At 39.7% G+C, this 16447-nt stretch overlaps 2 protein-coding genes across 2 annotated transcripts; both read right to left on the bottom strand.

Annotated features, from left to right (window-relative positions):
• Positions 1-1754: 1754 nt before the first annotated feature.
• Positions 1755-3788, bottom strand: uts2r4 (urotensin-2 receptor 4). The gene is made up of 2 exons (XM_077525028.1): positions 3301-3788; positions 1755-2274 (listed from the first exon to the last, which is right to left on the bottom strand). The coding sequence occupies exons 1-2, from the start codon at positions 3786-3788 to the stop codon at positions 1755-1757; spliced, it is 1008 nt and encodes a 335-aa protein (XP_077381154.1).
• A 1724-nt stretch (positions 3789-5512) lies between these two features.
• On the bottom strand, positions 5513-14577 carry LOC144021042 (arf-GAP with dual PH domain-containing protein 1). The gene is made up of 11 exons (XM_077525029.1): positions 14202-14577; positions 12167-12297; positions 11986-12077; positions 11652-11734; positions 10662-10774; positions 10254-10400; positions 10087-10170; positions 9209-9271; positions 8098-8169; positions 6844-7072; positions 5513-5858 (listed from the first exon to the last, which is right to left on the bottom strand). The coding sequence occupies exons 1-11, from the start codon at positions 14278-14280 to the stop codon at positions 5830-5832; spliced, it is 1122 nt and encodes a 373-aa protein (XP_077381155.1). The 5' UTR covers positions 14281-14577; the 3' UTR covers positions 5513-5829.
• Between the last annotated feature and the right edge of the window lie 1870 nt (positions 14578-16447).

Genomic DNA, 16447 nt, shown 5'->3' with positions numbered 1-16447 from the left:
GAGCCCTTCAAAGTTTGTAAACAATGTGACGCAATTTAAAGGGCGGGGCTTAGCTGGAGGCAACAACACCTCGGTGGCGTGTGGTTCTAACACCGGTCAGCATATTTTCACAGGAAAGTTCACGTCGGAAAGGACGCGAAAAACGGCCATTTGAGTTCATATGTGAGTAAACTGATGAAAAATAGAATAGAATAAACAGACAACCAGCGGTTGTTTACTTCTTAGGTGCACTTCGTTGCCTCCAGGGGTTGTTTTTGCCTCCAGTAAACACCGTGACGTCATCGTGACGTAGGCCATGAAGGGGTCCATACATCTCAGGGCACACACAGAAACAAAAACTACAAAAAAACAAAAAAAAAGGCTTGACCATTTTGTGGTACTCTATAAAAAGGAAAATACCACCATCTGGAGGACAAAATAAAAAATAAAATGGTGGCACTAGTCCATCTTGAAATCTGAACATTAACTAGGCTTATTTTAAGTCACATTAAAAATAAAAGTGGGGATAAAAACATAAAAGTTTTCAGTGGGACTAGCAAGGGAAAAAATGTATTTTTTGTGTGTGTCTAGCTTTTCAATTTTAGGCTAATTTAAGGAAAATAGGACTATTTGGGATGTCTTCTTCTGTCAGAAGGCAAGTCGTGTGTGTCTGTAATGTAAAAAAAAAAAAAAAAAAAAAAAAAAAAATCCAACGGGCCCGCGAGATAATTAGCAGGGGGACTCCAAGAGTGGAAAGAGGCTGAGGAATGTAGCACATTCCCAGAAAGAAGAAAAGTGTGTGCAGCCATGTGGGACAACTAAAACGATGACAAAATGAAAATAATAATAAAAACTCCCAAGCTTTAAAAGGGCGATCTAGTGCAAAAAAAAAAAAAAATAAAAAATCAGAATTTGGTACCACTTAGCAGTGGATTTAGAAAAGGACTTTTGTGATTGTGATTACTAACATATAAAATGAAGATTTATTATGAAGATTTAATGACATACAGAAAATAGTGGGTCCATTGTCTTTCACATGACCCAAATAAAGAAATAAAAAAAAAGGATAAATTTCACTTTTGTTATAAAAATGTAAAAACAACAAAAAAAAGTATTAATACATTTTTCTAGAGAGAAAAAACCCCCCCTTCTTTTTCAAATTTTTATTTTTTTTTTAATTTTATTTTGTGAGAGAATTTCAGGATTCGCTGGGAGGGGGATAAAATCTGGGTTTTGTGACCCAAAAAAAATAAAAAAAAATAAAAAAATTCCGCAATAAAAAATTCAGTTTGGCTATTTTAACTTTAATTTTTATGAAAAAAAACCCAACAAAATAAATTTACTGCGTATGACTCTTGTGGCACTGGGTGGTTAGCACGTCCGCCTCCCAGTACTGAGGACGCAAGTTCGAATCCGGGCTTCGGCCTTCCTGGGTGGAGTTTGCATGTTCTCCCCGTGCCCGCGTGGGTCTTCTGCGGGTACTCCGGTCTCCTCCCACATTCCAAAAGACATGCTTGGCAGCTTAATTGGGCGCTCCAAACTGTCTCTACGGTGTGGATGGGTGTTGGTCTCTGTGTGCCCTGCGATTGGCTGGCAACCAGTACTGCCCGAAACCAGCTGTGATAGGCTCCAGCACCCACCACGACCCTTGTGAGGAGTACATGGTCAAGAAGATGGATGGATGACTCTTGCGATTGAAATGTAGTCAGTCTTACGTGAGACATCGAGGACTTCGTCTATCTAAGGGCCCTAACTCGAGCTGCAATCAAAACATGCTACGAGTCCCGATTGGGCGCGCTTCGGCTCTGCTCAATCCTGCTGGCCCCCGTGGACTGGCCTTTCTGAGCCAGGTAGTCCTTGTAGTTTCTGGTGAGCAGCGTGTAGAGGAAAGGATTGACGCAGCTGTTGCCGTACGTGAGACAGGTGACCAAGAAGTTGACGTATTTGTGAGCGGCCGGGGATAGAGCCTTGAGGGACTCCGGCGAGAAGAGCTGGGCCAGCTGCCACCCCCAGAATGGCAGGAAACAGGCCCAGTAGGCAAGCACGATGCTGAAGATCATGACCGCCACGCGCTGCTTGAGCCCTCGCTGGCGGGCCGAGCGGCCGCGCCCGCCCAGGCGGGCCTGCGTGGCCCAGTAGCGCCGGGCCAGACCCGCGTACAGAGACACCATCACCAGACCCGGGACCAGAGCGCTCGTCAGGAACAAGACGCCCACGTACGCCTTGAAAGCGTCCGGGGTCCACGTCGGGAAGCACATCCGCTTAACCGCGCCGGATGGAGACGGCTTGTCGTGCCTGAGTCAGACGATCGTACGACGGCGTATTAGGGCCACGTATAAATATAGATTTTTTTAGAGGGCGGGGGCAATATGTTGAGAAAAAAAAAAACTTCAAATTTGCAGCTTTCTAAAGTAGCAAATTTGTGAGTTCATAAAGTGGCAGATTTGCCACTTTTGAAAGTCGCAAACTTGCCACGTTCTAAAATCACAAATTAACGAGTTTTTTTTCTTGCAAATTTGCCACTTTCTAAACTCGCAAATTTCCACGTTTTTGTTCTCACAAATTTCTACTCTAGAACGTCGTAAATTTGCCACTTTCTAAGACTCGCAAATTTACGAGTTCTTTTCTCGCAAATTTGGCACTTTAGAAAGTTGCAAATTTGCCGCTTTCTAAACTCGCAAATTTACGATTTTTTTCCCCCGCAAATTTCTACTCTAGAAAGTTGTAATTTTGCCACTTTCTAAACTGTCCAATTTCCGAGTTTTTTTCTCGAAAATTTCCACTTTCTTAAGTGGCAAATTTGCCACTTTCTAAACTCACAAATCTACAAGTTTTTTTTCTCGCAAATTTGCCCCTTAGAAAGTTGCAAATTTGCCACTTTCTAAACTCGCAAATTTACATTGTTTTTTTTCTCGGAAATCTCTACTCTAGAAAGTCGGAAATTTGCCACTTTCTAAACTCCAAATTTACGAAGTTCTTTTTCTCACAAATTTGCCACCTTAGATAGTAGCAAATTTGCCACTTTCTAAACTCGCAAATTTACGATTTTTTTCTCGCAAATTTCTACTCTAGAAAGTCGCAAATTTGCCACTTTCTAAATTCATAATTTACGAGTTTTTTTTCTCACAAATTTGCCACTTTAGAAAGTTTAGAAAGACTTTTTTCTCGGCATATTGCCCTGGCCCTCTAAAAAAAATATATATATATTTATACGTGGCCCTAAAACGCCGTCGTATGATCGGATCACAAATTGGAAGCAAAACGTCATGAACAGGGTCAGCAGTGAAAAAATCAAAATGTACTAGGTAGATATTGTCCCACCTGAGTTGTATCATGACCATCATGGGCAGAGTGAGCACAAAGGCGGCGGCCCAAATGGCGGCCGCCGCCATCCTGCGGCAGCGCGGGGACGAACCGCGGGCGCCGGCGGGCCGCGCCACGGCTCGGTAGCGCTCCAGACTCATGGCGGCCAGGATGAAGACGCTGGCGTGCATGGTCAGCAGGTCCAGACTGAGCAGGACCCGGCAGCCGACGTCCCCGAAGAGCCAGTCGTGGGCCAAGTAGGTGCACACCACGAAGGGGATGGTGGACAGGTAGAGAAGGTCGGACAGCGCCAGGTTGGCCACGTAGACGTAGACGGAGGCCCTGCGGCGCGGCGACGCCGAGCGCGTGACGGCCAACGTGTAAACGTTGCCCGCCGTGCCCAGCAGCCACATGAGCGTCAGGGTGGCGCCCAGCAGGCACGTCGCCCACAGGTCGCCCGCGCCCGCGTCGTGCTCCGAAGTGGTGTTGGAGGCGCTGTCGTTCATGGCAGGTCAGTGTCGGGATTCTGATGACATCATCTGGGACGGGAATTATTCCGGCAACATTGCCATGAAGCAAACGTCATCAGGATGTCCCATGATAACGGTCAAGAACCCTGCACAACAAGAAATAGCTTGTAATGTAAAATTATGTGTTTTGGAAAACACCATATTGTGATACTTTTTTTTTTTTTTGTATATTGAAAAAAATAATAATTTGATTTGGTGAGAAATTATAAATATTGCAAGATATTTTCGGTGCATTTGCCAGAATTTACTTTCATTCTAAGAAAAACAAAACAAAACAACAACAAAAAAAACCCGGTACTTTTGATCTTTTTTATTGTGGTTAAAAAAAAAATCCTAAATGTGATAAAAAAAAAAAAAAATGCCGAAAAAAAAACATTTGTTCAAAAATGCAAAAATGTTTCTTTACATTACGAAAAAAATGAAAAATGTATTTTTCCAAGAAGCAAAAATTGTTTAAAGAAAATTAATTTTAATTAATTATTTTATTAGAACGATGTAGCAATTGTTTTGTCAATTTGTGAGAGCAAAAGAGTTCTTTTACAAAAAAAAACGTAAAAAAAAAAAAAATCAAAATGTTCATGCAAAATTCAAGTGTCTTTTTTTTTTTAATTTTTTTTATATAACTTTGCATTTTTTTATGAGAATTGCTTTTTTAATTTAGGGGGTTAAAAAATAAATGTGGAATATAGTATATAAAGTGTGGAAAATAAATCCCAATTTGGGCTTTAATTTTTTTTATATTACTATTATTTTTTTTAAATTGTGCAAAATAAATTTTTAAAATAAAAAAAAACAAATTGGGGCCGAGAAACCATAATTTTGCCTTTAAAATTATTGTCATTATGTCAGGAAAAAAACCAAACATGTTTTGTAGTTTAGTGAAACAAATTCCAAAGTTGTCTGAAAAAATAAATAAATATAGAAATGAATATAAAACAAAAAGGATCTTAAGATGACAGAAGACTATGCAAACCGTTGAGATGACGTCCCACGAGAAGCTTGAGGAGTCCCGGCCACATCACATTTTTTGCTTCCATCCGTGCCGAAATTCCCGATCCCGCAGGTCTCCTCAGTTCAGTGCTCTTCTTTCGGTCGTCCTTTTGTCAGTCAGGTGTTAAACAGCCACGGCACGGCACCGGGGCGGGGCGGGCCCCACTCCCCCCACCTCACAAGCACTAATACCAACTTTTTGACATCTACTTCCAAGAATGTTGGATACATAGTAAATGGACTGATTATGAAAAATACACTTAAATATCAAAATTCTTTATTTTAATTCTTATTCATTAAGTCACGTTGATGCATCACTTGTGGGCTATTTTTAGAACAGACCCGTGGGCCTCTCATGTTGTCCTTATGTCTAACTAGAACCTGCTGGCACCATTTCTTCCCCTGAGGACAATGTGCATTCATCAACAGAACAAAAAAAAAATAAAAAATCCACGTGTGTAACTGCTCCCCACTCCCCTCTCTGCTCAAGGAAAAAAAGTTAACTGGAGGCAATTAAATTTTGTGTGTGTATTGATTTGTGTTTAAAGGCCTTTAAAAAAAAAAAAATCAGTGCTATAAATACTATTAAAAACATGCCTCGGGTATATTTAAAATTTCTCACAGATTTGAAATAAAACCATTTATGAAATCATAAATTCATCTGGAGAACACAAAAAAACACAGCAAAAAAAAAAAAAGAGAGAGAGAAATGGGAAAGACGACAAAGTACTTTATTAGGTTTGAATAATTTTGTGTTTTAAAATAAAAACTAACAATAACCCCTCCAAAAAGTTTTTTTTTTTTTTGAAAATGTGCTTATAAAAATATTTAAAAATGGACAAAAAGTACAATGGGAGAGACTCATTTTGGGCATAAAGTAAAAGAGCCACTGGATGGTGCTGTTAGACTGTTGAACGCTTGAGACGATGAAGCGCTTTGTTGCCGGTTATTTTCCGTCCTCACGTTTTGAGCACTTTTAGAGGAAAAAAAAAAAAAAAAGATTCTGTTCGGCGAACTGCTGCTGTTGTCAATGTTTGTGCTTGAACAAAGCCTCCACTGGAAAGAAAACAAAACAAAAAAAGTGACATTAGTAGATTAAAATGTTATCTGATCATCAATGTTGCCTCATTTAGAACTACAGTGTCTTGCGAAAGTAATAGCACCCTTGGAATTTTGGACCTTGTGCAATTTTTTTGTGAATAGTCAACATAAAGTGCAACAGGCTTTTTTTTTTTTTTTTTTAACAATATTTAAAACTTTTTTTTTTTGCTGAAAATAGGTCATGCGAAATGATTGACCCCCTTTTCTCTCAGCGCAGTCAACTCAAGCCAATCTACCTATTCTGTGACTGTTTTTTTTAAATTATTATTATTTTTTTTACATTTTTCTTATTTGTCAAGTTTTATATATTAAAAGGTAATTGTGAAATAGATTTGTAAAAAGATATTACTGTTAAATAAACAATAATGAACATTTATTACCACCCAAATAAATAAATAACATAAAAAAGAACGAAATGAAGGAAAAAAAAAAAAAAGACTAAAAAAGTACAGAAAATTGGTATCGTTGAGTAGGGGTGTAACGATACGTGCAAGTTGAGTTACATTTGTGCAGTTCTAGCACCCTCTGGTGGCTAGTTTTATTAGTGCAATTTAATTTTCATTAGGGATGTTTTGGCCCTTCTATGTTTAAAATCTACAATAACTGTGAGCCCTTTTATTTATTTTTCAATATTGTGACCTTTTTTTTTTAAATATCGCCAACCTCCCCACAATATCGTGATAATTATCGTATCGTGACGTTTGGATATCGTTACATCCCTACCGTTGAGTACCAGTATCGATTCACAGGTACCCAGAATTGGAATAGTACCGGTTCAATTGTGAAAAGGTACCAATCCCTAATGGGCAGCCTCAGAATATTATACAAGGCTCTATCATCAATTGTAATTTTTATTTTTATTTTTTTTAATGGTTCAGTCCGAGCTCGATTCGGCCGCAAAGTCTGATTAAAGGATAAGAAGTTCGGCTTAAGAACTTACTGGTGTACTCCTGGGGGGACATCTGAGCGCTCATGACGTCGTTGAAGAGCTTGAGCCAGTCGTGCTGCTCGGCCTCGGTCTCGCACGTGAACAGGAAGCAGCGGTCGGGCGTGACGATGGTGATGCCGTGCTGCCACGCGCCGTTGCAGTACGTGCCGACGGGGAGGCCGGCCGACGCGCTGTAGTGCTCCTTGCTGCCCAGGAACACCTCGCCCTTGGCGAAGGCGTCCTGCGAAGGCAACGCCAGAGAAAATAAATAAATAAATAAATAAATAAAAAAAAAAAAAAAAAAAAAAAAAAAAAAAGAGTTAAAGTGCCCACTTGAGCTCAATGCAAATACAAGCACAAAAACATTTGGCATTTTGTGATCCTGTATTGTCAAGGTGACAATTTAAATTTCTTTAAAAAAATAAAAAAAATAAAATAAAAAATCACCACAAAATTTTTGGCCACTGCGCTAGGATTTGTTTCGAATTTTGTAAGTAAAATAATGTGATTTAGCAATTTAAAATTTAGATTTAAATCTAACTCTAAATCTGAATCTAAATTTAGCCTTTAGATTTAGAATGAGCTGTTTTGCAATTTTTGTGCGCAATCTTGGGATGATTTATATTTAATTTTCAAATGAAAAAAAAATGTTGACAAAATAATTTAAATGTAATATTTTCACTACAAAACATTAGCCATTCAGCTAGAATTTGTGTGAGTAAAATTGTGTAATTTAGCAAAACTCTTTTGTAATTTTTTCTTTCACTTTTGAGTTGATTTGTATTTCATTTTTAAATGATTTTATTTATTTATTTTTTTTACAAATTATTATTTTTTATATATTATTGTTTTACAAAAATAATTTAAGATATATTTTTGCTATTTTTTTGCTAGAAAATAAATTAATTTGAATTAAAAGTAGTGTCATTTATTTCGAGATCCCCCCCCCCCCCCCCAAAAAAAAAAAACAACAAATACGTATACTACAAAACATTGGCCATTGTGCTAGAATTTTCTTTTTAATTTTGAAAAAAAATAAAAAATAAATAATGCAACATTCTGTGAATGTAATTTTGCGTGATACCTTTTCAAATTTTGATAAATATCTCTATATTTATCAAAATTAACCATTTTTGTTTTCATTTTCTCTGGAATTTTGCAGGAAAATGTGAATTTTTGGGAACAGATTTTAATAGGAATTGGGGGGGGGGGGGGGGTGTCACAAAATATGTGCGAATATACAGTATGCGTGCACGTGTGTCCTACCAGAGGGTCCTTGTAGTACATGAGTCGTCTCTGGTCCAAAGTGAACCAACGTTTCTTGAAGCCTTCTGTTTGCTACGCAAACAAACAAACAAACAAACAAACAAATAAACAAACAGAAATTCAGCTAACTTGAGCATCTTAACTCCATTTTGCAGAGAGAATAATTTCAACTGCTACCCAACAATGGCTGCCACTAAAAGTTTAGGTGATCCACGTTTAAACATCCGCCCGTAGTTTTTCTGTGGCTGGAAAACTAAGAAAGAGTTGTTTTATTGGAGGGGTGTAAATTGGCCGGTTTGTCTGCATTTTTTTTTGCCCACCAAAGAATGGCGTCGTTTCATCGTTCAGGTGCAAAGACGGAGGGGGAATCCGAGTCGGAGTTAAGTGCCGGTTCAAGTTTCTCAAAAGGCTAAACGTTGAAAGAGGCATTGTTTGTGCCAGTCGTCTCTCATTCGAGTCGTTTGTTGCAGTACAGGACTCCACTGTGTGCCATCATTTAGTTGAATTTCATACAAAAAAAAATCATGAAATGCAATTAGGACAATATAAATAGGGCTCCTCTAAGGCCTCACTGTTGATCCGTTATCGCTGTGCTAGCAACAAACACAAAAAGGGAGTTGATCAAACTAGCTTAGCGCTAGCTAGCTAGGATGAGGCTAGAAGCAACATAGTTTGATTTAAAATGAGGCTAAAGAGAGAAAACATGGAGGTTAAAGGAAGGTATTTTAAACTAAAAGGGTGTTGACGTGTCACTGGGGGCTACACTCCGACGGGTTTGAGTGAGTTAAAAAAATTGCATGAAATTATCCGGTGAACTATTTAACTGTATGGAATGCTTATGAAATAAGATCAAAACAATAAATGAAGCAAAATTATGAGCAAGTAAGTTTGCTGGAGGTAAAAAATGAGTTTAAAGAACCAAAATAAAAAAAAACAATTTACCACTATCCGCCATTTTGGTTGTTTACTTTCGCCTCGAACGCTTTCAGATCGGAACTGGGAAAAACCAACTCGGATATATCCGACTTCCGACCATCCTCGAATGCAACATTAGCAACAAAACAGATATATTAAATACCGTATGTCCTCCCCCAAAAAATAGTTGACCTACCCTGGGACCCGTTTTTTCCATGTAGCCTTCCTTCAGGAAGTTGCGGGTGAGTTTGGGAACCAGCTGTGAACAACAAACACAAAAAATCTTATTTTTTTATTTGAAATATATACTTGGATGCCATGCTATGCCCATGTGAAATGGCATGGTCAGGGGAAGGATTTTTTTTCGAACAATCTGGGGATAGTAATGAATTTTTTCGGTGACAACGCTCCAAAATGGCCGACTTCCTGTCCAATTTTGGGAATGGGTTCTAGAGCCTTTTATTTTGCGCATCCTGTTACCATCTAACCCTGCTCTCGCAAGATGAATTCTCGTGGTATTTGTGAATTTGCACACCCCGGAGAATACATCTTGCACCGCCCCCGCTGATAACCGCCGTTCCGAGCCACCACCAATCACAGGGCCACATTGTGTTTGGGGGCGGGGCATGCGACTGTGACGAAACCAGGAAGCCAGCGCCGACGGAAGAATGGACGCTACAATTAATTCCGTTCTCGCAGAATTACTCACGTTTCCTTGTTGAATGTTGAACAGTGAGGGGTGCTTCGTGCATTTCTAGCTGGTAAGATGTTAGTACATATCCTCCCTTTGGCAATACCGAAGACGAAATTTTCACCCATGGCTGTGATTGGTTAAAACAAACATTTAAAATGATGCATCGTCCAATTAGCTCGAATTATTGCACAGAATGTCCCGCCTTTTCCCGCCGAAATTACTGTGGCGCGGTACCAGATGGATATTTCGGAGAACTCCCTTGAGTGAAGCGCATATCCATCTGGCTTTTGCCAGGTTAGTTACCATCGACACGACCATCCAATGTTGTGCTATGCTAATCAGTGAAACTCTCCAGGGGGCGCCATTGAGTGCGCACTGACCTCAGCATCGGTCGCCCCGGGAAAGGCCACCTTCATGTAGTGAAGCTGGACGGCTCGGATGGAATTGAACCAATCGACGATCTCCTGCGAGGACAAGGCGAGGAATCAAGTGGCGTAAGTGCGGATCAGCTGCACCGCGGTTTCTACAGCGCCACCCTGAGGCGGACCTTGCCGCTGTCGTGGTAAAGGAAGATGTTGCGGGTGCTGTAGTCTTTAAGGTACGTGATCTGCAGGCCGTTCGGGTGTCCGATCTTGTCGGGCTGGAAGGTGGCGTTGATGCTGTCCACCTTGATCACCGCTTTGGGCTCCTTGGCCTGCAGGGGGCAGTACAAGATCTCTGGAGGATAGCATATGTATGTACTGTATCTAATTTCTCAGCAGCAAAATGTTTTGTTTTTTTTGCAGATTTTTTATTATTTTTTTATCATGGAAAAAATTGAAACCATTTAGCAAAATTGTAGCATTTTTTCTTATCTCAATCTACGAGAATAAAGTTGAATTTATAGTGTTTATTTTTTATTTTTTATGTCCATTATTGCTTACGTGTGTCTGTGTGCGTGCGCATGTTTGCTTACGTCATGTTTGGTGAAGTACTTGAGCGTGCCCTCCCGCTCAGAGAGGACGAATCGCCGGCTCAAGAACAGCCCGTTGTCCCGCCCCCTTTTCATGAGGGAACCGTCCCTGGTGGCTGCAGGACAAAGGGCATACTTATCATTATGGGTGTCATTTGTCTTTGTGTCTTTCCATCCACACAAAAATATACATTTTTCATTTTCATAAACAAGCATACTTTTCCTAAAAGTACTGATTTCTTATTTAAAAAAACGTTTTTTTATTTTTTTTTATTTTTTTTTTAAATTAAAATTATTTTTTTTCCCCTTGCAATTCAGGTTTTTGGATAAAAATATTGATTACAATACTAGAGATAAAAAAATAATAAGAAAAAATATCCTCAAAATGTTCACTTTTTAAAAGAATAAATACTAAATTAGCGGCACGGTAGTCGAGTGGTTAGCACGTCCGCTTCCCAGTTCTGAGGTCTCCGGTTCGAGTCCAGGCTCGGACCTTCCTGGGTGGAGTTTGCATGTTCTCCCCGTGCCCGCGTGGGTCTTCTCCGGGTACTCCGGTCTCCTCCCACATTCCAAAGACATGCGTGGCAGGTTAATTGGGCGCTCCGAATTGTCCCGTCGGTGTGCGTGTGAGTGTGGATGGTTGTTCGTCTCTGTGTGCCCTGCGATTGGTTGGCAACCAGTCCAGGGTGTCCCCCGCCTACTGCCCAGAGCCAGCTGAGATAGGTGCCAGCAGCCCCCGCAACCATTGTGAGGAATAAGTGGTCAAGAAAATGGATGGATGGATAAATACTAAATTAAAAAAGAAATACTGCATTTTAATCACATTTAAAAAGTGAAAAACTGCTTTAAAAAAATTTAATTTCTCAAAATTCCTACACTTTCAAAATAAAAGCTTCATTGTGAAGAAAAATGTTTTATATATATATATATATATATATATATATATATATATATATATATATATATATATATATATATATATATATTTCTTACCTTCTTCGTACGTGAACTTATCGCCGGGTTCGGTGAATTCCTTGCGCTCATACTTTGCTCGTATCCACTGCTCCTTCAGCACCCTGATGAACGACACGTTAAAGCCGCACTATGTTAGCTTAACGCAGCACCGGAAAACATGAGAGCGCTACGCTAGCTCGACATGGGTCCCCGTCATCGTTGCCATGTCAGAAACACGGCCAACGTTTATGACACGTAATATTGGCGAGCCAGCCAGGACACATTAAATGTTGAATTAGCATGCTAGCATCAATGCTAACTTTGTCTTCTAACTTAACAGTTTTTGAAAGTCTTGTAAAATGTCTGTCCTCACTGGCAGTCTTTGTGTGAAGGCTTGTAGTAGTAGACGGGAACGGCCGCCTCGTATTTGCACTTCATCCGCTCGTTTCCTTTCTCCGCCATGAACTAACAAAAACAAATTCCAAAAAATAGAGCACAGACAGCACTTCAAAATAAGAGCATGGACATCATTTCAAAAACATCTGTGGCATTACCTGGATCTCGTGGTCCTCCCAGTGGGAAAGACTCAGCGACTTCACCTTGCTGACGTCGGGAATATTCCGGTGGATGCCGGAACAGGCCAGACAAATGAAGACCCCCAACGAGGTCGAACCCCAGTCGGGATCTGCCACAGCACAACAGCAGGTTAACTCAGAAGAAGTGGAACCTTTAATCCCCTCAATTGGATTTTCTTAATAAATTGTAGTGTTTGATGCATCATTTTCATAACTGTAATGAAATTAACATTAATAATATCATAGATGGGACAACACTTGTATGTAAGAAAATTCTGCGTCAGCTCATTGCAATCAGTCAATAAACAGGTTGCCAAAAACCGGTACGGTTTAGTACGTATTTTTGTTACCGTCTTCAACTTTTCAGGATGAGAATTGACAGGCAGTAGAACAGCATCATACAATCTGCATGTTAAGCCAAACGGACGTTTTTGCAACAAAGGAAATGAAAAAACATGTTTCAACTTTCAGCTTCATTGGCTCCCTTTGCCGTTATTCTTATCTGGTGAGCAAATATTCTTAGCGTTGTCTTATCTCGGAAGACGGAAGAACGCAGCATTCCTTAAAGGAGACATATTCAGACTACAAGAGGATATTTTTTTTGTATATATACTTGGGATGTCACGATAAGGGCAATATCGTGATATCGTGATATTAAAGCTGGCACAATATCGTCTGTTAAAAAAAAGTCAGGGTGATTTCCATTTGTGCAGTTCTAGCACCCTCTAGTGGCTAGATTATTAGTGCAATTAAATTTTCATGAGGGATGTTTTGGCCTTCTTTTTAAAATCTATGCTAATTGTCAGATGAAGGGGAACTTAATTTGCTTGTGAAGCCATCAATGTGCCTCAATATTGTTATTCGAGATTGTAGGTGGTTTATATGCATTGCTGTTACGTACAAAAGCACAATATTGTGCTTTATTTTAACATGAGCTCCCTTATTTACAATATTGTGATCTTTTTTTTAAATATCGTCAATGCCCCCACAATATCGCGATAATTATCGTATCGTGACCTTCATATCGTGATATTATATCGTGATGTTTGGATATCGTTACATCCCTAATATATACCAGGGTTCACAAATTTCAGTCCTGGAGGTCCGGAGTCCTGCAGGTTTGAGATGTTTCCGCCCCCTAGCGCACCATATTCATATAATCAGTTCACCAGCATGTCTGATAACAATCCTGGTCTTTAGTATCAGGTGTGTTGGCAGGCGGAAACATCTAAAACCTGCAGGACTCCGGACCTCGAGGACCAGTATTGGTGAACCCTGATACCATAGCTTCCCTTCACCTCCTTTATTAATAGCAGTATTGTTTACTATTATTATTATTAATTTTGAATATGTAGTGTTTTGGTCTTCCATCCACTAGTAAACATACAATAAAGTTTATTTATTGATCAGATTTTGTTGCACCCATTGCTCCCGTGTTAGCTTTCATTGGACTGTGTTTGGTATTTTCTTTTAAATGAAACACACATGTAAAATATAGCAACAGACATGAACTTAATACAGAATGTTTGTTTTTGACTATAACCTGCTTGTTTGCACTACATAGATATCAAAAAAGAAATGCGCTTGAATCCACAAAATAATAACAACTAGACTAAGTGCAATTTCTGGAGAAATTGCGTGGGAATGCTGAACGCGGAATGCTAAGATAGGTACCGAGCAGGATGGTGCCAAAAATGTGCTGACTGGTTTTCGCTACTATCTCATTTTATTTATTTTTTTTGGATGTCCCATTAATACACATACACGCCTACAGATGAATCTCCTTTGGACTTTGAAGGAAATCGTATCTTCCCCGTTGCATGCCAGTACAAACTAGCGGAGCGTGCTGAGGGCGTGTGCAGCATGTCAGGACTTGCGCTAAATCCTTTTAGGACCTTCCACGTCGCGTAACCCAAAAAATGTTTTCCTGCCCTAAAATTACTTTAAAAAAAAAAGACACAAAATCCATTGACGAAAAAGTTGATTGTCTTGTAAAAGTAATTGTCCTTCTCACCTGCTGCCCCACAATCTGCACAGGTGTCATTTCCTGGCCTGTGCAGGATTTCCCGGAGAGCCCGAGAGGACATCGACATGGTGGCCAGACGGAATTTTCTTCTTACTGGCAGAAGGAGAGAAATAAATGATGGCGGCCTGTAGTGGGTTGGCGGTCGGGGTCTTCCAAGGTGTGTCTCCGCCTGGCTCCCCCCCTGCCGGAAGTGCGCCTCAGACTGGACAAGGACGATGGCAAAGTCCTCGTAGGGGGTGAAAAAAAAAAAAAAAAAAAAAAAGTCCTCATAGGGGGAGCGCGTCCATGCTGGAGCGACACGATCGCTGCGTAAATTCCACCAGTGACGCAGCCTGAGATTGTGTGCGTGTTTGTGAGTGTAACCCGATCCTGTACAAGGAAGTTCAGTGCGGAGGTTGTGCAGACTTGTCCCCCCCCCCCCCCCCCCCCTTCTGCATGATTGCGCAAAAAGACTATTGCGCATGTTGCACCTGAGGACATAAAAATAATAATGCGGGTGAAGACAGGTTGTCGTGATTTTGGGGTAGTTTCCGCTTCAAAAAAATCGCATGGGAAGTCAGTGACTAAGCCAAATCTAATAAAAGTTATGCAAAGGAGAAAAGGACTTCAAATATAAACATATTGCAACCCTAATTCCTTGGGAAGGGAACCAGTACTCCTTATTGGTACCAGCTCCCCACAATTTACAGTGAGATTTAACAAAAAAAAAAAAAATGGACCTTGTACTTTTTTATTTTTTATTTTCTTTTAAATGAAAAACACGCGCAAAATATAGCAACAGACATTAACTTAATACAGAATGTTTGTTTTTGACTATAACCTACTTGTTTGCGCTTCATAGACATCAAAAAAGAAATGCGCTTGAATCTACAAAATAATAATAACTACACTAAGTGCAATGTCTGGAGAAATTGCGTGGGAATGCTGAACGCTGAATATTAACATTTGAATGCATGTGGAATGCTTATGAAGTAAAGTGAGAGATAAATTGTGACATGATAACCTCTTGGTTACTGGACAATGCACTTTACCAACTATGTTAAATATGTTATATGTATGGAAGTGGACATGGAAAGTGAAACTTAGAAAATTTTCAATGTCATTCCCATTGAAAATGAATGGCGGAAAAGTTGGTATTTAACGTTAAATTGTGCGAATACTGTAAGTAATGTTGAATGAGACGATATTTACCCCGGGAGGCGTGGATTTTTGAAGCAAGTTGAAATTTGAACGGTTTAAATCGGAAGTGTTATGTGGTAGTTGTTACATGGCAAAAAAGTGTGGCGAATAAAAATCACCATAACATAAGTGGGAATGCTTCAGCATTCCCACAATAATGCATGTACAAGTCATGTGTATGAGTGAAGTGCACACACATCATATAAAACATTAACAAAACAAATTAATAAGATAAGCAATGTTTGTGCCTGCCTTTTTACATCTTGTCTCATTTACTCCCAAAAACGTATAAATACATTCTATTTTTAAATGTTTGAAGTGTCCCAAAGACGTATTTATACGTTTGTTTGTTTTTTTGTTTTTTTTAAATGCTAGATCATACAAAAGGCTTTGATGCAGCCTCTCTACTGCAGAGAACGGTTGAAGCAATCATAGTCCTTGCCAAAATGGCCAGCGGGTGGCAGTAGAGTATAAGAGATCAACCAGGGCCAAGTTAAAACAAGCTGATTTCCCCACAGTTCTAAGCAGATTTGTGAATAATGATTGAACTTAGCTATATTCTAATACTAATTGCTGCAAAACGCAAACTGATAGAAACATACTTTTTTTTTTCTCTCTAATCTTTCTTTTGGTAGGTTCCATGTTTTTATAGCAATAGAACACAATATTCTGTGGGCCTTGCAAAATCAGTCAAAAATCCAGGAAAACAGCCGGTTGCTTCAGTGGAAATGGTTGGGAGTGAATGAGTTAATAGCTAGCCTTAGCCAGGGACATAATATTGCTTTTCAGCAAACATAAGCTCCATTTTGAAGTATTTTAAAAATGGCCTAAATACGCATCTGCATGAGCACAAGTGTCCAAGCTGAGGCGGGCGGGCAACAATTTGAGCAGGACTCGGTTACTCCACTCCAGAATGCCAATTTAAAGTCAATTATAACTGAAATGAAATCGCCTACTGTATTTGAAGTGGACAAAGGAAGCTCATGCGATCGTCAGCGTTTCCTGTCATGGGAGTTAACGAGCTTCCTGTCATCCTGCATTCAAAAAAAAAAAAA

This window comes from Festucalex cinctus, chromosome 6 (assembly GCF_051991245.1).
Source record: "Festucalex cinctus isolate MCC-2025b chromosome 6, RoL_Fcin_1.0, whole genome shotgun sequence".
NCBI classification, from domain to species: Eukaryota; Metazoa; Chordata; class Actinopteri; order Syngnathiformes; family Syngnathidae; genus Festucalex; species Festucalex cinctus.
This window is presented reverse-complemented; position numbering and strand designations above follow the sequence as displayed.